Raw genomic sequence first — 26,543 nt, 5'->3', positions numbered from 1 at the left:
GGTTAAATAGAGAGAAATATAAATTTTCGTAATTGCCAGAAAAGTAGGACTGTGTCTTTATGGGTTAATTCTGGATATGTTTTCATCACTGTTCATGAGAAGATATAAATGTGAACAGGACTGTTACGAGCCAGAAGGTCTAGGGTGCCGACACATAACAAAAACTAAAAGAAAGAAGATGATGGTCCGGGAGACAGCAAAGGAAAACGTGGAGAGCAGGTCGCTTGTAGCAAAATGACTGAAAATTTATTATAGAAAAATAAATGGTACATAGCCACAATTACTTAAGAAAAACATAAATAACATAAGCTGTGTCAAACAAAAAGCGAACTGCAGCGATGGACCCACTCTGGTCTTTATGGTCGGAGCTCCAGGCTTTTATAGGCATGCGAATTGAATTCAGGTGTTTTCAGTCAGCCTAAATTGAAGGCGGAGACAAGGAAAAAAAAAACAGAACAACCAATGGCCCCAGCCGTAACAAGGACACTGTGAAGGAACGTTATTTTTTGTCATTCAGAGAAACCTCCAACACATCAGCCCTCATCTGTATGGTATATATTCAACCTCCACTGAAAAACAAAGGTGTCTTTCTTCTTGTTAACACAAAGAGCTGTCTGATTTTAAGGACTCGCATTGGTCACATTCTTTGGCTGAAGTTTTTGTCACTGCAGACATACTTGGAACTGGTTGTCATTGACTTCTACATCTACGGCTTTATAAGTGTGACATAAACAGCTGAAAGTCCAATCCACCAGTTTTTAATAATGCATAAAGGATGCCATCAACAATTTAATTATGTGGTGAATATAAGTCACATACTATTCAGTGCAAAGACTGTCATTACTGTGTGTCATTATATGTCAGTAGGCGATGTTATAAATTCCTAGAGGATTAACTATGAGTGCCACTACTGGCAGGAGCACGTTTTACAGGAACAGCATGAGGCATCTTTTGCCTCAGGTGTAAGCAGAAACCCTACATAAGAACTACTAATGTCCAAGAAAAGACACCAACAGTCAACTGTGTTTGTTCTTCTCACAGTTCCACTGTTTTCTCAATATAACACAAAACTCATCATGTTCTTAATGGTATTCTACATCTAAATCCCTTCACTTGTTCAATACCCTTATATCTTACCTAGTACTACTTTTCTTGCAGTTGTTTTCTCTTTGTATTTTATTTATTGTCTTTTTATCCTTTGCTGTACAGTGTCTTTGGGTTTTGTGCAAGGCGCTTCCAAATAAAATTTATTATTGTTATTATTATTATTATTATTATTATTATTATTAGTAGTAGTAGTAGTAGTAGTAGTAGTAGTAGTAGTAGTAGTAGTAGTAGTAGTGGTAGTATTAAATGTTGATTTGTGACTGTTACAGCAATTACAGTTACTTAAACATAACGTGCTGTGCATTTTTAATCCTCTTCGGCCAAATATAGTGTAAAATTCTGTTGAAAGTTACTGCCCTATAATTTAGATTAGATTGTCTTTGTGTAAAACTTATTACATACATATTTATATGTGAAAGTGCTCAGATACAAGGTTATAATAGTTTTGGATTTTTCATTATAGTTTAGTTTTATTTAGTTTTGACTTTTTTTTCTCTAATTCAGTTAGTTTTAATTAGTTCTTAGAGCAGGTTTGCTAGTTTTTATTAGTTTTTGTTATTTTCTAAATGCTTAGTTTTAGTTTAGTTTATTTTTTCATATATTTTATCATCTTCGCCATCATATTGAAATAAATCCCAGACAGGACTCTGCTGCTTTCTCCCAACTTTAGTCTCCATGTTTCCAGGTAGAGTGGGGACCAGAAGACGACTCTAAATGACAAGTAACGAGAAGTGACGGACCATGAAGAGTCGTATGGTGCCGCTAGCTGAAATTGTTCGATGGAAATAAATTGATTTCATATCAATCCGACATTGACAAAGACGAAAACTGAGGAAATTTTATCCATAATTTTTATACGTTTTAGTTAGTTTTATAAGCATGCAATACAGTTTCAGTTAGTTGTCATTTTTTTCTTTTAATTATAGTTTTATTTCAGTTAACGAAAATGTTTTTACAATTCTAGTTTTCGTCATTTCGTTAGTTTTCGTTAATGATAGTAACCTTGCTCAGATATTACAATTGTACAATGCACAAGGCCATTTCACCTTGAAAAAGTAGGTCAAGGTCAACTATTTTCAATAGACTTCTGCTCCAAGCCAAGATGCATCCACAGTATAAATTTGGTGCAGATGTGTCAATGCATTCTTCAGATAACACTGGTCTACAATTTTTTAGAAATGATTTGCTTCAGAGATAAAATGTGCTAAATGTTACGTATTTTAATAAGATTAATTGGAAAATAAATGACAAAAGTGCCGGTTTGCTGATGTTTTCAAGGTATATGATTAAATGTTATTACGCATATATATTGGTTTATGTACATTTATATAATAGTTTTATAAATCTTCCACTAAATAGAACCTGTAAAGTGAATGTATTCTAATGTGCAGACAGTGTTTTGAAGTAGATCTTGTAGCTCTGAGACAAATATTCCTTTTGAGTCAAACCCATTCTCTCGTTAATTCTTGAATTTCACATTTTGACCCAAGGCTGTAACTTGGAAAGTTCAGCCAACCAGCATTTTTGACTTGATTTTTCTTTATCAGTGACTCTCATGTGGTGAAATTTCACTACTTTTATTCTGGAAGCATTTTCCTTGTAGACCAGTGTAATGCGAGTATGTCGTTGAATGGACAGACAGATGGACAGACGGACAGATGTCAGAATGGTTACAATACCCGTTGGCCGAGGGGTAAAAACAGCAGTAATAGTCACAAATCAAGGACTTAAAACTAACAGATATTTAACCAAATTTACAGGAAACAAAGAATGACCACAGTCTGATCCGGTTTTCAGTCTTTTATTATCAAAAGTTTATACATACAAAAATTTCCTTCGTCATAATAAAAATTCGATGGTAAATATCATTAGCTGAATGATTAATGACATTGAGCTAATAATATCAGTATAAGTTAATAATATACGAGTGTGCTTTTGTTCCGTTTGGTTCCATCTGGTCCATGGTGTTCAGTTTTCAGTACTTGGTTTTTCATGTAAGAACTCACTGATTCAACTGGACTCAGCATATGCAGCTCATCATTTTAACAGTAACACCAGCCATTAAAAAGACTAAGGGCAGTGATTGCACATAGTGTCAATGTATTTTAATATTTAGATCCAATTTAAGATTAAGATTGTTGTTAAAATACAATTAAATACAGTCAATTCGTCAATATTAACAGCTCAGTTTAGTCATGGAATTACAGAGGAAAAAAAACAATGGTGTCAGCGTTCCTACAGGATGAATCAAGAACTCTGAGCCACTTCTCGAAGTCAATTCAGGTTGTTCTTCTTATGTTTTAATGGAAACCACACCTTGAACCCTAGATTTGTCATGGGTTTTCTGATGCATCACTGAATATTTTTTGGTGTTTGGTTCTGCCATGTCGAATCTGCATCAAGTCAGACTGACGAAGGCTCTCGGACTGTTTGTGTTGCGTGTCTGGATTCTGTAAGAGTTGCATGAGCAAAGAAGGAAATGTTGAAAGACTCAGACTATGAGGAAGTGGCACAGAGTATATAAATGGCTTATTCACAGGAAGAAATTTCACATTCTGTACAAGACTGAATTTACAACTGAACTGATACTTGTACAACAACAGGTTCTCAGTCCAGTTACACAAAGTGAGTCTACAAGGAGTGAAAGGCGGATTTTTCACATTTAACAGTCAACTCATCGTATTATATTCACTTTATAACAGTGTTCAACCACTACTTACTTAAACTCAATGAAAATGTGCATATCTAATACAGGTTCTACATACATTGTGAACACAAAAACAGAAATGTACATTTTTGTGTACTTCTTTAAAGAACTTCTACATTTCTACATAACTGTTGACCATTCTCTGTTCCGTACTGTAGTGGTCTTAGTTTTGGTCATCATTTTCCCTTCATTTCAGTTACAATTGTAAAGTCTGCTGAACTACAGGATACACTACAGTGGACATCATGTATGGGCATCATTGGATAGAGACAAGAATATGTTAAAAGGTGGACTAGATTAAATTTAAGGTCATATATAAATGAGAACCACAAAACATCATTACATTATAATCTGTTCATGGATGTCTGGAAATTATTAGTTATTGTGTTAAAAAAATATGTTTTGTGAAGTCACAATAACATTTGGGCCCAAAAACACCACCTCTAAATGTAAAGTGCCATATGTCTTGATTTGACAATAAATCAAATTTGATTGCGTGATTGATTGATCAAAAAATGCGTTGAATTCATTGTTGAGCCCACATGAACCTTTGTCCAAATTTTATGATAATAACCCGTCCATTAAATATTGTGTTTGAAAAGTAATGGGGGTCAACCAATCAATTGGATAGACCTTCTAATGAGGAGCTGTGGTGTGTAGTGAGCCATGGTTCTGCCCAATGGGACCTTATTTCAGACAAAATAAAATAAAAAAATAAAAAAATATATATAATATTCTATTGCAGTCAATGACAACATTGACAAGAGAGACAATTTTTAGGATCTCAAATTAGCTACATTAGCCACAGTGCTATATACATTGCATTAGTTGCACACTTTTTTTTATATTAGTGTAATAATGCCCAGTCAAATAAATTTTAAACCTTCTTCTTCTTCTTCTTCTTCTTCTTCTTCTTCTTCTTCTTCTTCTTCTTCTTCTTCTTCTTCTTCTCATTATCATTATTATTATTATTAGTAGTAGTAGTAGTAGTAGTAGTAGTTGTATTGTCTCTCCCATCCACTACTGTTCATATTTTTTCTGACTTCAGGTCCAAGAGACACAGCAGAAGGGGTAGGACTTCAGCCCTATATACATCTAAAAATATCTCAATTTTAATTAAACTACATATAAAAAATACTGTGGTCCTGCTCCTGTACGCTAATGGAGCTGTACGTTGTTTTCACATCAATTGGTGTATCACTAAATATAACCTGACTACATAAAATACACAAATGAAGGTAATAAATACAAAGTGAACTATATAGTGTCATTTATGGTAAAGGCTCAAAGGCTTAAATGCCGTAATGGTAATACGGCTTTGATCTGTGGTGTAAACTACAGCTGATTTCTAGTTTTTTTGTTATTTTATCAGTGTCTTTGTTTTTTGTTTTTTATCCACTCGTAGGGTGACGTTCCAACACTGTGCTTCAGTCCTTTTCCTCTCTGTCCACAGATGGACCAGTTCAGCAGGGCTTCGCTTGTGGACCAATAAGATTTTGTGGTAAGCGCATTGTTCCTTCTCTTCCTTTTTTGGGAAGTCAAAGGTTAGGAATGCTGGGTGATGGATGGGGGCGGCGTTGAGTCGAATCATGCACATCCCCACATACACATCATCAATTGGGAACAGGTGAACCCTTTTAGAAATATTATGTAGGCGTCTGGCCAGAATACCTGAGTACACCACCCCACCACCACCTGCGTATATAGGATAGAGGCCTTTGTAGAATGTTTTTGGGATAAAGTACTTAGACGTGTTGATATTGTTGGGTTTGGCTGCTCCTATGACCTCCCCGACCATGAAGTCCATTATTGCCGCATGTTTTTGTGGCTTCCTCAGCTGGTCCAGGAGGTAGTTTATCATTACAGGTGAGTTGACAAAGACGTCGTCGTCCCCCTTGAAGATGAACTGAATTTGTTTGCAGTGGTGGTTGAACCAGTCCCAGAAGAGCACATCCTTCAGTGTGAGGTTGAAGAATGTTTCCTTGAAGTCCCACTGCAGAATGTCTCCATAACGCTGACTCTCCAAAAGTAGTAACTGAGATACGTCCACGCCGAGCTCATCAATGCTTTCTTTGGCGAGCAGAAACACCCTCCGGACGTACGCTCCACGTTTTCCTTCACCTCCATCATCCCTGACCCTGTTCTGCCCTGCCACCCATCCTGCCTGGCCCCACGTCTGCCGAATGGCCTGTCGGTTCTTAAAGTTCAGCTCTGTTGACTTGATAGCCATGAGTAACAGAGGGGGCTCCTTCTCATGCTTTGCCCCCGCGCCACACACTCCATTGGGTTCAATGATCACTGGGTATTCCCTCTTGTTCATGTACCTCACAAAGTCTTGCAACTGCTGTGGTAATTTGCTAACGTTGTGCATCACATTCTCTGGGTCACTAACCTCTAAGAAACTTTGCATGAGCACAGACTCAGAGATGTCACTAGCATGTCTCTGCTTGGTGATGTAGGGATTCAGAATGGGGTTGAAATGGGAATCAACTTTGAACTGAAGCAGGTTCCAAAGTGCATCCTGTTTCTTGTCAATATCCCAGAAGGTTACAGGCAATGGTGCTGAACTGTTACTGCGGGTAAGTCCTGAGGCCACAAAGTGACGAGGTAGTGGCTTGGACACAATAACACTTGGAGTTCCTGAAGTGTCGGGTTGCATCTTCATTGTCACAAGTATTCCAACATACATGAAGAATAGGAACATACAGATGCATGGGGTGCAAATACAGATGACAACACTACGCCAGCGACAGAAGCACCGCGCCATTCAGCTGCAAATAAAAAACACAAAAACTTAATTTCAAAAGCCAGAATTGTAAATACCGTAACACAACAAAAACTGAAAGATGGAGAACCCGGAATAATGGATTAGATTAGATTAGATTAGATTAGATTAGATTAGATTAGATTAGATTAGATTAGATTAGATAGTATAGATAGCTCTTGGGTAGAGCCCTCCAGGAAATTAAGGTTACAGCAGCAGCACAACACTGTATATATATATATAAGAACTATTAAAAGACAAAAATGAAAGAAAAGAGAAATAATAACTATAGCTATAAAAATAGAAGTGAAAAACAAGCAACTGCAATAACAGGAGGTGCTTTAGAGTTCTGTTTTGTGATCTATGAATGATACCATATGAATGCATGTACAGAAGAAACGAGAAAAAAGCCATGATGATTCATAGGCAAAAAGAAGACAGTAAATGTATTAAAAAAACATAGAAGAAAAAACATACAAAAGTCTGAGCAAACAGGTTTAGCAGGGCGTGACCGGAGTGCAAATAAGTCTTAAACAGAGTGAAGAGAAGATGAGCAGACCTGGCATGAATGAATGAATGAATGAATGAATATAAGGTTAACAATGTTGACAAATGTAAACACATTCTTTAATGTGGTAGACATTGATGTTAAAAAAAAAAAGAAAAAAGACTGACAATAGAAGAAGTATTGGTTCAGCTATCCTTCATCCTGCAGTTTCTGTGCAAACCTAAATGAAGCTCACATGATATTAATATAATCTTACTATTCTGTCTTTACATAAAACCATGAAAATAATGAACATTAAATTCAATCCAATATGCAACCCAGTGTCTGCAACAGCGGTCCATTTAATATCTTTGTCTTTTATGTATTATTTTGTCTTGTTGAACATGGTCTCAGATGGCACATACTTTATTTCGACCTGATAGCTTAAAACTGTTTTTCAACCTTGGGGTTGGGACCCCATGTGGGGTCGTCTGGAATTCAAATGGGGTCGCCTGAAATTTCTAGTAACTGATAAGAAAAACATAAAAAAAAAAAAAAAAATAGATGGTGAGTTGAGAGTGACAGTCACACAGTCACATACATAAAAGACATGACAAACTGTGAAGCTGAAACTGAAGCACTGTGGTACTGTTTATCTGTCAAATGTTCATTGTGGTCAGTTTCAGATGCTGCAGCTCTTTCATAATTCATAGTTTGAGTTATTGTTTATTCAGTATTAATTGTCAGCCTTGTAAATCCAAGCTGGACTGACTGTACATATCCTGACCATGGAAAATAAAATTCTTACTTTGTGCAGTAATCTACACCTGGCTTTTCTGCCTCCATCCATAATAATATACATTATATAGACTAAATTTAATCTAAAATTAACGTTTATTTGCAACATAGTATAGCAAACTATTACATGATCAAAAACAAATCAATGCTAGCAAAATAAAAAGTCTCTGTTTTGAATATCTGGGGTCACCAGAAATTTGTGACGTTAAAATGGGGTCATGAGCCAAAAAAGGTCGGAAATCACTGGCTTAAAATGAAATTTCTCTAAACAAACAGAACAAAATATGCACTAAAAGTTTCTAGTTGAGTTGAATCTACAGCTACATTTTCATCTTGTTTTCTACTCATTACATCTTTTGTGCCATTTTCAACTTTTTTTTTTTTTTTTTACTTTTAAGTCATTTAATCAAATTAGGTAGAAATCAGGCTTAATGCCGTGGTTTCCATGCATTGATGCAAAATAAAAAATAATCAGTAATTCCATTAAAATGCATAAAAACTAAATTAATAAGTTTTGACAGTATGAGAAGTTGAAAGAACAGAAATTTGTGTTAAAATATGAAATGGGCCTGTTGACTTGCCGTCTGTTTATAGTTATTATAATTAATGTTTAATTGAGAGGGTGCAAGACTTTTTCAGAGCTGGATTATAACTGAATTTAAAAAAAAAAAAGACCTTACCTGGTTTCAAGTTCTTTTATTCACTGAAGACTTTGTTTAAGCAAGAAAAACTTGTGGTCCATGCTAGTTATGCAAGACCTCCATCATTAGAACATTCCTCTTTGGCAACACCAGTGCTGAAAGTCAAAATGTTTCCCCTTTCAGCAGCGCCAATCTCTTTTGAGCTGTTGTCTTGTGAGGTTTCAGTCAAGACTGACTCAACAATGTCAGAAAAAAAGGTCAAATAACCTTCACTGAACACACACACACAGTCAGGTGTGTGCGCAATGGTTACGCCCACTCACAGAGACAGGAAGCAAACTGGAAAGACAAAAAAAAAGACAGACTGAAATTGGTTCGTAAATCAGGAGGCAACAACACAATTTGTATGAGTTTATAATCCAAGCAATTTGTTCCTCAGCAATTTTTTAAAACCATTGTGTAGCCTCTTCAGTCTCTTTATACAGTTGCTGTGTTGGTTACATAGAAGACTCTGCTTTAAAATAACACATTACAACATTCCTTCACCTGAAACCTGGTTCTGGTTCTGAATAACTTCCTATGACATGACATCATCCTCATCATCTCAGAGTCATCCAGTCTTCAGGTTAAACTGGATTTGACAGGAGAGACTTGTTTGGTTGAAATCCCTCTAGAACACAGTTGGCACTCAGACATGTGTGTTTGTTGCTATACTTTTGTTAATGGGGAAACAGGTGCAGATTTTGCAGCGACTGCATTTTAGTCTAGGTACTTAGTTATTTTCATACAGATTAGTATAATAGAAGGAAAAAAAAACATCACAGTTTCTTTCTTTTTTTTTTTTTTTCCTAAACCCACCACCACCCCCCAAAACTTTTTAATTACAGCTCGTGTTTAAGTAACAATCTCCAACTTCATATTCACATGTTCATTCATTCCTTGCTTGTATACACATACATAGAGGGAGGGCTCATAAAGCCCTAAGTGTACTGAGAGACGAAAGGGGAGAAGAAAGTGGCAAAGATCCCCACAGGAGAACACCAACAATACCACTAACAACAGCCATGGTGAGAACCACAATGGAAACAATGACCAAAACAAGAACCGAGCAAACTGGGCCGAGGGAAGAGAAAAAAAAAAAAAAAAATCACACACACACGCACACACACATATCACAGTTTCATATGTCGGATGATGATGTGCCAGGTGATAAGACCAAAAGAGTTATTGTTATCACGAAAATAATTATGATGATGAAGCTCAAATTATTATTTCTTGACTGTTTAAAGGCTTATTTTTGGTCCTTAGTCAAAGTTGAAGAAACCTGATGTATTTGTGATATTAAATTATTTGTAAAAAGCATGGCCAACGTGTTGAAAAACCTGTGGGAGAAAAAAAAAGTTTAAAAAAAAAAATGCATCTACAAGACATGTAAAGTTTTGTGTGTGTGTTTTTTCTGGTCAGCACATGACAAATACTCACCTAACACTAAAACTTTTCATGTGTGTGTGTATGAGTAAAACTCAATAAAACAGCAAAATGGCAAATGGAAGGTGACAATAGTTGCTTTTCCATTGACCCTCAAATTGCGCAAACATAACTTGCACATAAAAATTTGCCTAATTGAAAAACGACAATTTCACCAAAACTCTTGTTTTTTGATGAAAAGTTATAGCGCTTGCAAGAGGTGGTTTTTTTGGTGTATCGTGCAAAACTGCAATGGAAAGACCTTTTTGCGCAGCTAGAGTCACATGAACAGGGTAATGAGCATTCTAGATTCAAAACAACAGATATTTATGTTTGTCACCATGTCTATGGAATGACTTCTTGTGACATCTCGCGATAATAAACAAATCATCGCATTTGTGATTGAATTGAAAAAACAACGTTATGCCCTCCTGTTTTTTCGACATTTAGTAAATATCTGTAAAGTTTTGCGCATAAGTCCAATGGAAAAGTGACTAATGAAAGCAAAGAACCTTAAAAGACAAAAGACAAATGTATTTTACTTGACTTTTCTTTTTGGCACATCACTATATGTTGATTAATCTAAATATGCGAATGAATGTTTGACTGTGCAGCCGTGCTATAGTCATTAAGTTTCACAGTTTCACAGTTACATCACAGCCTAAAAAACAGGAACAAAAACACTACAAAAATCAGTCCCACTGAAATTAAATTTCTTTAACACTTGTTATGACCTGGCTCAGAGGCCACAACATAAAAGGGGAACACACCATAAATGAAGTTTAACACAAGAATATTTTATTAAATCAAATTAAGCCAAATTAAACCAAATTAGACCAAATTAGGGAAAAACAAACTAAAGTATTTTACAGAATGTGAATGAGCCATCAATAATGTCAGTAGTGTAGGTGTGCATGAGTGGACGTGTGCTGATGTGAGTGTTGAAAAGTGCAAAACAGAACAAAATATCAAAGCAACATAACCAACCCAAGAGCTTACAAACCAAGGACCTGTGAGGGCAGCAAGCAGAGAGCGAGAGAGCTCAGCAGAGAGAGAGAGCTAGAGAGAAGACTACAGGCAGACTATTTAAGGGCAGGAACTCTGGGCGCCACAGGTGTTCCTGGTCTCCTCATCAGGTGCCTGTTGGAAGACAAGAGCTGGAAACATACATAGCTCCCCCAAGAGGACCCCAGGGGCCGTAACACACTTATATAAAGTTCATTTTCTCACTGTTTGGAACTACAGATCTATTTAGACCAAGGAACGAGGACCTCAGCTCCAGAACAAAGCTCATACAGAAGTATCTTACATATGTCATTTATTTTCCCTCCCTCTAGGTGATCTGGTCCATCTTAAAATTTTTCTTCTTCAGTAAGATGTCGGACGGATGGACGGATAGAAACTTAACACAGTTTTCATTTTTTCTATTTTAATTTTTTTTTTTTTCTGGTGTAAATTCATATCTGGTCAATAAAGGTAAAGAGTCACAGTTTCATTTTGCGAGAAATGATTCATTTTTAAGAAACACCCACATGGTTTCATATTGTATTTCTGTTGTACTATTTGGTTTTAACCGGAGATGCAAGTATCTCAAGACGTGATTTCATTAGTTCCTCTATTTTTGCTGAGTGCTGTGCACAGATTAAAGACAAACTCCAAGTAACAGAGTCACATAGAAGTTCCAGTTCCTCTTTTTGTCAAAAGAACACATCCATTCTAACGGGAACTGAATGTTATAAAACTAGTTATGTATTACTGACACATTCCATTTCTAAGGGGAAGTTTAGACACACACACTCAGTTTTAAAAAACCTTATGACCACAAACTATAGTGAACTATGATTGCTATGAATGGACATTGCACAATTGTACATTAAAATACTGTAGTTGGGTCCAGACCACAGGCTTTATTCATACATTACATGCATTTGTATAGTGTTGCTAATCAGACTGCTGAAATAAGATTATTTCTGCAGCCTGAGAGAGAACATTTTTACATTAATTGGCATCAAATAACATTTTGCAAAACCTACACTTATTTATTTATTTAGTTAGTTAGTTAGTTAGTTAGTTAGTTAGTTAGTTAGTTTGTTTGACAGGGACAGTGTAGTCAAACATAGTTACAGTTGATGTGATGCATGTAGAGTTTATAACTAGTGTTAATTCTCAACTCTAGTCCCTGGTTGGGCTCTTCCACAACATTGCAGTACAATGTAACATGTACATCATTTAAAACAATCATACCATACAATTCAATAAATCAGTGTTGCATTTATATGATATGAGGCATTTATTCACTCACTCTTCCACACAATATACACATTATTTACAGATGAGAACAACTGTGTTCTGTCTTTAACCAGGTTTTGGTTCTGGTGGTGATCATCTTAAACTCTGACATGGATTTTATTTCTGATGGCAGTGAGTATCTAATATTGTATTTTCTTCTCTAATTTATGTTTATGTTTATGTTTACGCATTTGGCAGACGCTTTTTTCCAAAGCGACTTACAGGGGAAAACCAATTAAATCACTCAATCAATCAAATTTTATTTATATAGCGCCAGATCACAAGAAAGTTATCTCTTGACATTTTATATATAGAGTTGGTCAAAACCAGACTCTAAGTCAATTCTACAGAAACCCAACAGAATCCTCCAGGAGCAAACACTTGTGACTGGTGACAGTGGCGAGGAAAACTTCCCTTTAACAGGCAGAAACCTCGAGCAGACCCAGACTCCTGGAGGATGGCCGTCTGCCTTGACCAGTTGGGGTTAAAGAGAGAGAGGGTAGAGAAGGGGAAAAAGAGAGAGCGATAGAGATAGGGACTGGGGGAGAGGGGGAGAAGGGGGGAGTAGGGGGAGACACATGGAGGCGGTTGAGGATAAGTGAGTGGTGATGATGAGGGCAGGGAAGAGGCCGGACCACCGCAGCAGGTCCAGAGATAATCGTGAAAGAATCTGTGGTTGTCCTGGGAAAAACCTTATTAGAATATTTAAAATGGAATGTTTGAAAGTGCTAGGATAGGAGGTGCTCTCGGAAGAGCTGGGTCTTCAGGAGCTTCTTGAAGATAGGCAGGGATGACTCTGATTTGACTCTAATTGTGTCTCTAATTGAAATGACTCTAATTTGTCTAATACTGTAAACAAAGTCTACGTATTTAATCTACTTACCACCATCTGCCTTTCAAGTGGTAATTTACCAACATTTTTGCTATAAATAAAATTAAGAAGTATTAATTAATGACAGAGAGGACTGTGTCAGAATGTTATGGGCTATATTCAGGTTACATTATCATACAGTTGTGGATTTACGTAGCTATATATTTTTTCGTCTTGGATGGTTCTAACACTTCTTGCTTCAATATTTGTATCCCACTTCATTTTTTGGGAACATCTTAAACTATAAATGACACTGATTCAAACTTCTGCACAAATATTGCAGATGTTGTGAGTTAACGTCAAACATGTGGTGTTTCTTTGTCGCAGCCTCCCTGTGTTCTAACAGATGCTGCTGTAAGTTTTAACTGTCAGTTAGAAAAAGCGCACACAGAGGCAAAATCATGTGATCTGTGTCATTAAGGAAAAGAACTAGTACAACTAGAGCAATTATTCCTCAGAGGTGCATAAAAGAGCAGCATAAAATCATACTGTGATTGAGACATGAGCAAAAAAAAAAAAAAAATCACTGAAATGTAAATGTTTGATAATGATGTGAATTTTGCTGGAATCTGAACAAGATAAACATGTTCCTTATTTTTGGAGAATATGATTTTTAGACCAGACAATCTCCTTAGTGCCACAATCCAGTATTTATAATGGCATGTTTTATACAACTTCCATTTGATAAAAAAAACTAAAAAATAAATTATATCTAACAAGAACTACTGTCGATGTTTGTCAGAATTAGTTTGTGGGAGTCAGATTGTGTAGGCATTGTGTACAATAATCAACTCAAGAAAGTGCTCCTGTTTGAGTGAGGGGATGGTTGTGAAACTTTTTAATGAGGATGTGTAAACACTAAAATGTTATGTTCACACAACACCTGCCTTTTCTCAGACTACAAGAATTGGAGCTTTTACAGCCATTCTGTCCTGTAGTGTGTCTTTTACTTTATTTCACTATTCCTGCTAATGCGTTACATCTTACGTCTCAATACTGCAGCTGAATATTCCTTTGGTGGTGTTGGCTAGGTGAACGTACACTTAGACTGTGACACCTGCTGGTCATTTTTGTAACTACTTTGACATGCTAATGCAATTGGTCCGTTACAGATTTCACTGTCTACAGTACACCCTGAAAAAACTTCAGAAAAATGCTTCCATTTTAACAACAGACATGTTATTGACATGAAGAAGCAAAACATCAAAACTCTGTAGCTTCACATGACAGTCAACCAAAGGTCCAATCTATTAACCACATTCACCTAAATTTCATTCTGACAAACAGATGGCACCATATGGAAACATATACTATGGTCTAAATAAATAAATAAACAAACTAGAAAGGCACTTAGAGCACAGACCTCCGCCAAGGCAGATCAGCTGATATGACCATCAACTTTAATCTGAGCTTTAATGAACATCTACATGATCAGTGAATTAAATATAGAAAAACACAGGATTTATACTGAAAAAATGTGAAATACTGAGGATAATATTATAATAAATGGTGACAAACTACTTAAAAAAAAGTTAAATACAGAGAAACATTCATTTGTGAACTGACTCTAAAGTAACTCTGGGTCTTTAAAGGTGGGGTCTGAGATGTTTTCCTGGAGCATTTGTTACTATATTCCTTAAAATCCCCTTCACACTTACTTACTTTTATTGATTGATTGATTGATTGATTGATTGATTGATTGATTGATTGATTTTTAATAATTCTTGTCTAATCCTGTTAATATGTTCTAGTAAATCTGGTAAAATGGAGGTTTGAAGGTTTTCAGGGTCACGTCTTATCTGAACATTCAGAGGTTCTTTAGTGAACATGATGATCTGTAGCAGTAATACATGAAGAAAACACAGACAATAAAATCATTAAGTACCAGTAAGTATGTCAGCAAGGTTAGATAAGGACAACAGTTAATTTCTAAAACATCCAACTTTAACTTTATTAAAGAAAAGCCTATATGAAAGCACTGAGTTCAGAGCTCAAGCCCTTGGTTCTATTCTCTTTTTATGCTCTTATTCCTGTGTTTTTGACTCTAAAAACTTATAGTTAAATGTATTAGATTATTAAATCACATCATTTAACATTTCCACTTGACCCAGTGTTGGTTTCTGAATGTGGCGCTGACGTCATGGACTTCCTGAACCACAGCAGTGACACAGATGAGTCCAATTCAGCTGTTCTGACTGAAACTGAAGCACAAACAGATGAATGGTGAAGACAATGGGCGTCGACACACTGCAAGAGGCGGTTCCTCTGAGCGCTGAGGAAGTGGGCACTGGGAGGGGACCCGGGGGGGAGGGGGGACCTGGGAGGACACAGTCTGGGGGTGGCATATAAAAGGAGGGCAGTAGACATCAGAGTTCTGTCACCTCCAGTGGATCTATTTGAATCAAACACGTTCTTCTTCTTTCAAAAAGGGTCACACTGAAGACGGAGGATGGAGTCGACGGACAGTCCTTATGACTACTACGACTATGAGGAGACTGAAAACTCCACCAAGTGTGACTATTCTCTGTGGACACCGTCTTACTCGATCATCCCGGTGCTTTACATACTTATCTTCATCCTGGGTCTGTCTGGAAACGGGGTGGTCATCTTCACGGTGTGGAGAGCCAAGGGGAAGCGCCGCACCGCTGATGTCTACATCGGGAACCTGGCGCTGGCCGACCTGACTTTCGTGGTTTTTCTGCCACTGTGGGCTGTGTACACCGCCATGGGCTACCACTGGCCCTTCGGAGTGGCTCTGTGTAAGATCAGCAGCTACGTGGTTCAGCTCAACATGTACGCCAGCGTCTTCTGCCTCACCTGCATGAGCTTCGACCGCTACCTGGCCATTGTCCACTCCCGGTCCAGCATACACCAGCACACTCGCGTTTATATGCAAGCCTCTCTCAAAGTCATCTGGCTGCTGTCTGGTCTCCTGGCCACACCAACTCTGTTGTTCCGGACCACCAACCACGACCTATCCAGCAACCACACATCATGTGCCCTGGACTTCAGCCTGGTGGTGTCGACCACGGAGCAAGAGAGCCTGTGGATCGCTGGCCTCAGCATCTCATCTTCAGTGCTGGGCTTTCTTCTACCTTTCTTGGCCATGATGGTGTGCTACTGCTTCATCGGATGCACCATCAACCGCCACTTCAATACTCTGCGCATGGAAGACCAGCGTAAGAGGAGGCTCCTGAAGATCATCACCACAGTGGTGGTGGTTTTCGCGGCCTGCTGGATGCCCTTCCATGTTCTTAAGAGTGCTGATGCCCTGTCTTACTTGGACCTTGCTCCTGCTACATGTGCCTTCCTGCGCTTCCTGCTGCTAGCTCACCCCTACACCACCTGCCTGGCCTACTTCAACAGCTGCCTCAACCCTTTCCTGTATGCTTTCTTTGACCTGCACTTCAGATCCCAGTGTCTGCGCCTCCTCAACCTGTCAAAGTCCTTGCACGCCAGCCCTGTCAGCTGTCAGTCCTCTCAGAAGAGAGAGGCTCAGGCTCTGGCCACAAAGGTGTGATGATGAGCGTAAAGCCTGGAGGCGAAAGACAAGATGAACAAGAAAAGTACTCAGAGAGCGGAGACCTCTGCCAAGACAGATCTGCCCCCCCAATTACCACCAAAATGTAATCATTTCTTCCTTGTGCCAGTATCAACATTTCCTGAAAATTTCCTGAAATCATCCATCATCCATAACTTTTTGAGTTATCCTGCTAACAAACAAACAAACAAACAAACAAGCAAACACACAAAGCAAAGTGATCACAATACCTTCTGGTGGAGGTAACTGTGCAAAAACAATGCAGACTCTTCCAGACCTCCCAGTGTGTCTGCATCAGTTTGTGGACGTCCCTTCCATTCTCCCTTCCTGAATGAGTGGACTTTGACTGAAGACCACTGAGGATCCAACCACAGGTAATGGAGATGTTTGGAGCAGAAGCAGAAAACAGACTGTTTTTGGAACGTTACGTAGAGGACCACATGTTTGAGAACATCTCTCTTGCGGATTTTATTCAAAGTACTGAGTCCTGAACTCTGAACCCTGTCTCCTGGAGCAGTGAAGTGGACTACTGCTGTGGTTCTTGTTTTCACTTGTAAGCACTAGAGGTGTTACATCTGCCACTGCCCTGTGGTTCAGTCTGTAGAACCTGCATCACAGCCACCAGTGGAACGTCTGTGTGTGTGTGTGTGTGTGTGTGTGTGTGTGTGTGTGTGTATGTGTGTGTGTGTATGTCTGTGTGTGTGTGTGTGTGTGTGTGTGTATAGGTGTGTGTGTGTGTGTGTATAGGTGTGTGTGTGTGTGTGTGTGTGTTACTGCTGGGTGTTGCATGGTGGTGGTTCGGTTTAAGTTCTTCAGTGAAATATGTTCTGAGAGGGGGAGGAGAGATGGAGATAGTGGAGGGGGGAGAAAAGGGGAGAAGAAAGTGGGGAAGACTCCCACAGGAGAACACCAACAATACCACGAACAACAACCATGGTGAGAACCACAATGGAAACAATGACCAACACAAGAACCGAGCAAACTGGGCCGAGGGAAAAAAAAAATAATAATAATAATAATCACATACACACACACACACACACACATACACACGCACATCGCAGTTTCATATGTCTGATGATGATGTGCCAGGTGATAAGACTAAAAGAGTTATTGTCATCACAAAAATAATTATGATGATGAAGCTCAAATCATTATTTCTTGACTGTTTAAAGGCTTATTTTTGGTCCTGAGTCAAAGTTGAAGAAACCTGATGTATTTGTGATATTAAATTATTTGCAAAAAAAACAAAGCATGGCAAAAAAAGTGAAAAACCTGTGGAGAAAAAAATAAATAAATAAATAAAAATGCATGTATGTGACATGTACATTATATGTGTGTGTGTGTGTGTGTGTGTGTGTGTGTGTGTGTGTGTGTGTGTGTGTGTGTATGTGTTTTTATGGTCAGCACATGACAAATACTCACCTAACACTAAAACTTTTCATGTTTGTGTGCATGAGTAAAACTCAATAAAACAGCAAAATGGCAAATGGAAGGTGACAATATAGTCGCTTTTCCATTGACCCTCAAATTGCGCAAACATAAATTATGCATAAAAATTTGACTAATAAAAAACGACAATGTCGCCAAAACTCTTGCTTTTCGATGAAAAGTTTTAGCACCTGCAAAAGCTGGTTTTATGGTATATTGCGCCAAACTGCAATTGAAAGACCTTTTTGTGCAACCAGAGTCACATGAATGAGGTAACGAGCATTCTAGATTGAAAACGACAGATATTTGTGTTTGTCAGAATGGAATGACTTCTTGTGACATCTTGCGATTATAAATAAACAAATCATCGCATTTGTGATTTCATGGAAAAACTGACATTACACACTTCTGTTTTTTCAACATTTAGTAAATATTGGTAAAGTTTTGTGTATATCTCCAGTGGAAAAGTGACTAATGAAAGCAAAGAACCTTAAAGACAAAAGAAAAATGTATTTTACTTGACTTTTCTTTTTGGCACATTACTATATTTTGATGAATCTAAATGTGTGAATGAATGTTTGACTGTGCAGCCGTGCTATAGTCATTAAGTTTCACAGTTTCACAGTTACATCACAGCCTAAAAAAAACAAAAAACAAAACTCCACTACAAACACAATCAAAATAAATGAAATGTTTCCTTACAGTTATGGGGAAATTTCTTTAGAAGAAGTACTTCCATCAGGGATAATACAGTAAAATGGCATCTGTAACACTTATATAAAGTTCATTTTCTCACTGTTTGGAACTACAGATCTATTTAGACCAAGGGACAAGGACCTCAGCTCCAGAACAAAGCTCATACACAGGTATCTTATTTATATCATTTATTTTACTTGGTCCCTCTAGGTGATCTGGTCCATCTTAAAATTTTTCTTCATTAATAAGATGTCAGGGAAGATGAAGGCCATATTGTCTGCTGTGTTGGACTTTGAGTCACAGGTCTGTATGACATGTTGCTGTTTACTGTTTTACTGAATCCAGAAAAGCCAGCATTTTGCATTTGCTTACCTCTGACCCCTCAGGTTTCTGAAACTCTGCCCCTTTTGTCCAAATATGGTCACTTGCAGCTCCTAAAAGCTAACATGGAGATAGCCAAATGGCAAACTACATCAGTCAAAGGATCAATAAATATTGATAAATAATTCATCCTTAATTTATATTTAATAAGTCATGAGGGATGTGTTTGTATGTTTTCCAACAGACAACATCTCATACCACACAATATTGTCGTATTTCACTAACATGACGACATGAAATAAAGACAATGGTGATTTGAAGGGGTATAAATCAGTCATTGATTTTCTGAACTGTTTAATCTTCTGGATGGTTGCAAGGGTATGGGAGTCAATCCCAGGCACTATTATTGCAAAACCAGAATACACAGGATGGATGATGGATTAAAAATCTTTTTTGATGATGTTTACAACTGTCAGACTGTATTTTTTTTATGTCCTTTCTCTTCTCAATGGGGTCAAATTACAGTGATATGTTCAGTGGCCTGTAATCTACACATAAAGTTGAAACTGGGCTGTTTTAGCTGCTTATTACATAGTAGAAATATCATTAGGCTTCTGGCTGGCTGGCTGGCTGGATGGATGGATGGATGGATGGATGGATGGATGGATGGATGGATGGCTGGCTGGATGGATGGATGTGTGATACGGATTGTATTAAATGGAAGATGAATGTGTGACTTGTTCTAAAATGTCAGATGACCATCACACATCATACATCATGAACCAAAATGGAAAAGAAGAAGAAGAAATGTAATATTCTAAGTTGTTTGCTTAATCTTTGCATTACAGGTTGTTTTGCTTGAAGAGTCTTTTTATTTTTGTAGGTCTAAGTTGTTATATTCTGAGTTATATTTTCCAACTGTATCTTGTATTTTTATTTTAGGTGTACTGAACAGTCAGGTTTGGTTCGTGTGTTGAGTGTGGTTACACCTGTATGTGTTGATCTTAGAAAAGAGGTCGGGTGCAACGAAAAAGATGTAATTTAACAGCTTTAGAAAGAAATTGTGGTAAAGAGAGTCCATCAGAAAAAACAGATTATGAAATTAGGGATTTTTTTTGGTCAAGAAATGCTAGCCTAATTGTGCAGGTGTTAGAAGTAGACGCACTTTCTAAAAATTTGTTGTGATTAAGCTATGCAGTTGGTTTGATTGACAGGTGTCCAGGGCGCTTGTTAAACTCAAATGAACTTTCAAAGGTGTTTTTTCTTAGAATTAGCTCAAGTGACGTGACGTGTTTTGCCGAGTAACTATTATTAACCAATAATGTGTATGATGAATATGATTTTTAGACCAGAGCATCTCCTTAGTGCCACAATCCAATATTTTTAATGGCATGTTTTGTACAACTTCCATTTGGTAAAAAAAAATTAAAGAAAAATATAAATTATATCTAACAAGAACCACTGTCAGTGTTTGTCAGAATTAGTTTGTGGGAGTCAGAGTGTGTGGGCATTGTACTCAACTCAAGAAAGTGCTCCTGTTTGAGTGTGAGGGGATGGTTGTAAAACTTTTTAATGAGGGGGTGTAAACACTAAAATGTTAAGTTCATATTACATCTGTCTTTTCTCAAACTGCAGGAATCAGAGCTTTTACAGCCATTCTGTCCTATAGTGTGTCTTTTACTTTATTTCACTATTCCTAGTAATGTGTTAGATCTCACATCTCAATACTGCAGCTGAATATTCCTTTGGTGGTGTTGGCTAGGTGAACGTACACTTAGACTGTGACACCTGCTGGTCATTTTTGTAACTACTTTGACATGCTAATGCAATTAGTCCGATTTCACAGATTTCACTGTCCACAGTACACCCTGAAAAAACTTCAGAAAAATGCTTTCATTTTAACAACAGACATGTTATTGACATGAAGAAGCAAAACATCAAAACTCTGTTGCTTCACATGACAGTCAACCGAAGGTCCAATCTATTAACCACATTCACCTAAATTTCATTCTGACAAACAGATGGCACTATATGGAAACATATAATATGGTCAAAATAAATAAATAAACAAACAAACAAACTAGAAAGGCACTCAGAGCGCAGACCTCCGCCAAGACAGATCAGCTGATAAGACCATCAACTTTAATCTGAGCTTTAATGAACATCTACGTACATGATGAGTGAATTAAATATAGAAAAATACTGGATTTAGACCATGGCATCAGGATAAAAAAACTTTTACACTTACTTTCATTTATTTATTTATTTATTTATTATAATTCTTGTCTACACCTGTTGATATGTTCTAGTAAATCTGGTAAAATGGAGGTTTGAAGGTTTTCAGGGTCACGTCTTATCTGAACATTCAGAGGTTCTTTAGTGAACATGATGATCTGTAGCAGTAATACATGAAGAAAACACAGACAATAAAATCATTAAGTACCAGTAAGTATGTCAGCAAGGTTAGATAAGGACAACAGTTAATTTCTAAAACATCCAACTTTAACTTTATTAAAAAAAAGCCTATATGAAAGCTCTGAGTTCAGAGCTCAAGCCCTTGGTTCTATTCTCTTTTTATGCTCTTATTCCTGTGTTTTTGACTCTAAAAACTTATAGTTAAATGTATTAGATTATTAAATGACATCATTTAACATTTCCACTTGACCCAATGTTGGTTTCTGAATGTGGCGCTGACGTCATGGACTTCCTGAACCACAGCAGTGACACAGATGAGTCCAATTCAGCTGTTCTGACTGAAACTGAAGCACAAACAGATGAATGGTGAAGACAATGGGCGTCGACACACTGCAAGAGGCGGTTCCTCTGAACGCTGAGGAGGTGGGCACTGGGAGGGGACCTTGGAGGGAGGGGGGACCCGGGAGGCAGGGGGGACCTGGGAGGACACAGTCTGGGGGTGGTATATAAAAGGAGGGCAGCAGACATCAGAGTTCTGTCACCTCCAGTGGATCTATTTGAATCAAACACGTTCTTCTTCTTTCAAAAAGGGTCACACTGAAGACGGAGGATGGAGTCAACTGACAGTCCCTACGACTACTACGACTATGAGGAGACTGAAAACTCCACCAAGTGTGACTTATATGAGTGGACAGCATCCTACTCGGTCATCTCGGTGTTCTTCATACTTATTTTCATCCTGGGTCTGTCTGGAAACGGGGTGGTCATCTTCATGGTGTGGAGAGCCAAGGGGAAGCGCCGCACCGCTGACATATACATCGGGAACCTGGCGCTGGCCGACCTGACTTTCGTGGTTTTTCTGCCGCTGTGGGCTGTGTACACCGCCATGGGCTACCACTGGCCCTTCGGAGTGGCTCTGTGTAAGATCAGCAGCTTCTTGGTTCAGCTCAACATGTACGCCAGCGTCTTCTGCCTCACCTGCATGAGCTTTGACCGCTACCTGGCCATTGTCCACTCCCGGTCCAGCACACACCAGCACACTCGCGTTTATATGCAAGCCTCTCTCAAAGTCATCTGGCTGCTGTCTGGTCTCCTGGCCACACCAAATCTGCTGTTCCGGACCACCAAGCACGACCTAACCAGCAACCACACATTATGTGCCAAGGACTTCAGCCTGGTGGTGTCGACCACGGAGCAAGAGAACCTGTGGATCGCTGGCCTCAGCATCTCATCTTCAGTGCTGGGCTTTCTTCTACCTTTCTTGGCCATGATGGTGTGCTACTGCTTCATCGGATGCACCATCAACCGCCACTTCAATACTCTGCGCATGGAAGACCAGCGTAAGAGGAGGCTCCTGAAGATCATCACCACAGTGGTGGTGGTTTTCGCGGCCTGCTGGATGCCCTTCCATGTTCTTAAGAGTGCTGATGCCCTGTCTTACTTGGACCTTGCTCCTGCTACATGTGCCTTCCTGCGCTTCCTGCTGCTAGCTCACCCCTACACCACCTGCCTGGCCTACTTCAACAGCTGCCTCAACCCTTTCCTGTATGCTTTCTTTGACCTGCACTTCAGATCCCAGTGTCTGCGCCTCCTCAACCTGTCAAAGTCCTTGCACGCCAGCCCTGTCAGCTGTCAGTCCTCTCAGAAGAGAGAGGCTCAGGCTCTGGCCACTAAGGTGTATGACTAATAAAAAACGAGAATTTCACCAAAACTCTCGTTTTTCGATGAAAATTTTTAGCACTTGCAAAAGGTGGTTTTATGGTATATTGCGCAAAACTGCAATGGAAAGACCTTTTTGCACAACTAGAGTCACGTGAATGAGGTAACAAGCGTTCTAAATTCAAAACGACAGATATTTATGTTTGTCGGAATGGAATGACTTCTCATGACATCTTGCGATAATAAATAAAAAAAATCATCGCATTTGTGATTTCATGGAAAAACCGACATTACACACTTCTGTTTTTTCAACATTTAGTAAATATTGGTAAAGTTTTGCGTATATCTCCAGTAGAAAAGTGACTAATGAAAGCAAAGAACCTTAAGATAAAAGACAAATGTATTTTACTTGACTTTTCTTTTTGGTACATTACTATATTTTGATGAATCTAAATGTGTGAATGAATGTTTGACTGTGCAGCCGTGCTATAGTCATTAAGTTTCACAGTTTCACAGTTACATCACAACCTAAAAAAAACAAAAATCAAAACCCCACTACAAACACAATCAAAATAAATGAAATGTTTCCTTACAGTTATGGGGATATTTCTTTAAAAGAAGTACTTCAATCAGGGATAATACAGTAAAATGGTGTCTTTAACACTTATATAAAGTTCATTTTCTCACTGTTTGGAACTACAGATCTATTTAGACCAAGGGACAAGGACCTCAGCTCCAGAACAAAGCTCATACACAGGTATCTTACTTATATCATTTATTTTACTTGGTCCCTCTAGGTGATCTGGTCCATCTTAAAATTTTTCTTCATTAATAAGATGTCAGGGAAGATGAAGGCCATATTGTCTGCTGTGTTGGACTTTGAGTCACAGGTCTGTATGACATGTTGCTGTTTACTGTTTTACTGAATCCAGAAAAGCCAGCATTTTGCATTTGCTTACCTCTGACCCCTCAGGTTTCTGAAACTCTGCCCCTTTTGTCCAAATATGGTCACTTGCAGCTCCTAAAAGCTAACATGGAGATAGCCAAATGGCAAACTACATCAGTCAAAGGATCAATAAATATTAATAATTAATTCATCCTTAATTTATATTTAGTAAGTCATGAGGGATGTGTTTGTATGTTTTCCAACAGACAACATCTCATACCACACAATATTGTCGTATTTCACTAACATGACGACATGAAATAAAGACAATGGTGATTTGAAGGGGTATAAATCAGTCATTGATTTTCTGAACTGTTTAATCTTCTGGATGGTTGCAAGGGTATGGGAGTCAATCCCAGGCACTATTATTGCAAAACCAGAATACACAGGATGGATGATGGATTAAAAATCTTTTTTTGATGATGTTTACATCTGTCAGACTGTATTTTTTTTTTAATGTCCTTTCTCTTCTCAATGGGGTCAAATTACAGTGATATGTTCAGTGGCCTGTAATCTACACATAAAGTTGAAACTGGGCTGTTTTAGCTGCTTATTACATAGTAGAAATATCATTAGGCTTCTGGCTGGCTGGCTGGCTGGCTGGCTGGCTGGATGGATGGATGGATGGATGGATGGATGGATGTGTGATACGGATTGTATTAAATGGAAGATGAATGTGTGACTTGTTCTAAAATGTCAGATGACCATCATACATCATACATCATGAACCAAAATGGAAAAGAAGAAGAAGAAATGTAATATTCTAAGTTGTTTGCTTAATCTTTGCATTACAGGTTGTTTTGCTTGAAGAGTCTTTTTATTTTTGTAGGTCTAAGTTGTTATATTCTGAGTTATATTTTCCAACTGTATCTTGTATTTTTATTTTAGGTGTACTGAACAGTCAGGTTTGGTTCGTGTGTTGAGTGTGGTTACACCTGTATGTGTTGAGCTTAGAGAAGAGGTCGGGTGCAACGAAAAAGATCTAATTTAACAGCTTTAGAAAGAAATTGTGGTAAAGAGAGTCAAGCAGGAAAACCAGATTATGAAATTAGAGATTTTTTTTAGTCAACAAATGCTAGCCTAATTGTGCAGGTGTTAGAACTAGATGCGCTTTCTAAAAATTTGTTGTGATTAAGCTATGCAGTTGGTTTGATTGACAGGTGTCCAGGGCGCTTGTTAAACTCAAATGAACTTTCAAAGGTGTTTTTTCTTAGAATTAGCTCAAGTGACGTGACGTGTTTTGCCGAGTAACTATTATTAACCAATAATGTGTATGATGAATATGATTTTTAGACCAGAGCATCTCCTTAGTGCCACAATCCAATATTTTTAATGGCATGTTTTGTACAACTTCCATTTGGTAAAAAAAAAATTAAAGAAAAATATAAATTATATCTAACAAGAACCACTGTCAGTGTTTGTCAGAATTAGTTTGTGGGAGTCAGAGTGTGTGGGCATTGTGTACAATAATCATCTCAAGAAAGTGCTCCTGTTTGAGTGTGAGGGGATGGTTGTAAAACTTTTTAATGAGGGGGTGTAAACACTAAAATGTTAAGTTCATATTACATCTGTCTTTTCTCAAACTGCAGGAATCAGAGCTTTTACAGCCATTCTGTCCTATAGTGTGTCTTTTACTTTATTTCACTATTCCTAGTAATGTGTTAGATCTCACATCTCAATACTGCAGCTGAATATTCCTTTGGTGGTGTTGGCTAGGTGAACTTACACTTAGACTGTGACACCTGCTGGTCATTTTTGTAACTACTTTGACATGCTAATGCAATTAGTCCGATTTCACAGATTTCACTGTCCACAGTACACCCTGAAAAAACTTCAGAAAAATGCTTTCATTTTAACAACAGACATGTTATTGACATGAAGAAGCAAAACATCAAAACTCTGTTGCTTCACATGACAGTCAACAGAAAGTCCAATCTATTAACCACATTCACCTAAATTTCTTTCTGAGAAACAAATGTCACTATATGGAAACATATAATATGGTCAAAATAAATAAATAAAAGATGGAGGCCTATAAGTTATTAATTACCACCCCCCCCCGAAGGAGTGGCAAGGGATATTGTTTTTGGTTCAGTTTGTTTGTTTGTTAACACCTTTGCAGGAAAACTATTTGTTTGGTATAACCCAATTCATACCAAATTGGGTTTATAGATTGCAAGTGACCCAGAATCAATGTCATTACATTTTGGGAAAGGTAGGTCAAAGTTCACATTTTTCATGATTTTTTAAAATCTTCCCATGTATTTCAATTTTGCAAAATACATGTGAGGGGCGGGGTTTGTTGTGCCTGGCACCATTTGTTTGAATTGTCTTAATGAAACTTTAATAATAACTTTGATAAAATCGTGGGTCATACAAGCTCCTTTTGCTGTTGTACTCCCA

The 26,543-nt window shown here is 38.0% G+C and overlaps 3 protein-coding genes across 3 annotated transcripts; 2 read left to right on the top strand and 1 right to left on the bottom strand.

The window, feature by feature from the left end:
* Window positions 1-2,899: 2,899 nt before the first annotated feature.
* On the bottom strand, window positions 2,900-8,784 carry LOC115427035 (N-acetyllactosaminide beta-1,3-N-acetylglucosaminyltransferase 2). The gene is made up of 2 exons (XM_030145392.1): window positions 8,544-8,784; window positions 2,900-6,585 (listed from the first exon to the last, which is right to left on the bottom strand). The coding sequence occupies exon 2, from the start codon at window positions 6,579-6,581 to the stop codon at window positions 5,175-5,177; it is 1,407 nt and encodes a 468-aa protein (XP_030001252.1). The 5' UTR covers window positions 6,582-6,585; window positions 8,544-8,784; the 3' UTR covers window positions 2,900-5,174.
* Window positions 8,785-15,523: 6,739 nt separating this feature from the next.
* LOC115427037 (apelin receptor B-like) lies at window positions 15,524-16,651 on the top strand. Its single transcript, XM_030145396.1, has one exon. It carries the CDS (start codon window positions 15,581-15,583, stop codon window positions 16,649-16,651), a length of 1,071 nt encoding a protein of 356 aa, XP_030001256.1. The 5' UTR covers window positions 15,524-15,580.
* Window positions 16,652-22,145: 5,494 nt separating this feature from the next.
* LOC115426850 (apelin receptor B-like) lies at window positions 22,146-23,222 on the top strand. The gene has a single exon (XM_030145079.1). It carries the CDS (start codon window positions 22,146-22,148, stop codon window positions 23,220-23,222), a length of 1,077 nt encoding a protein of 358 aa, XP_030000939.1.
* Window positions 23,223-26,543: the final 3,321 nt, after the last annotated feature.

This window comes from Sphaeramia orbicularis, chromosome 10 (assembly GCF_902148855.1).
Source record: "Sphaeramia orbicularis chromosome 10, fSphaOr1.1, whole genome shotgun sequence".
NCBI classification, from domain to species: Eukaryota; Metazoa; Chordata; class Actinopteri; order Kurtiformes; family Apogonidae; genus Sphaeramia; species Sphaeramia orbicularis.
This window is presented reverse-complemented; position numbering and strand designations above follow the sequence as displayed.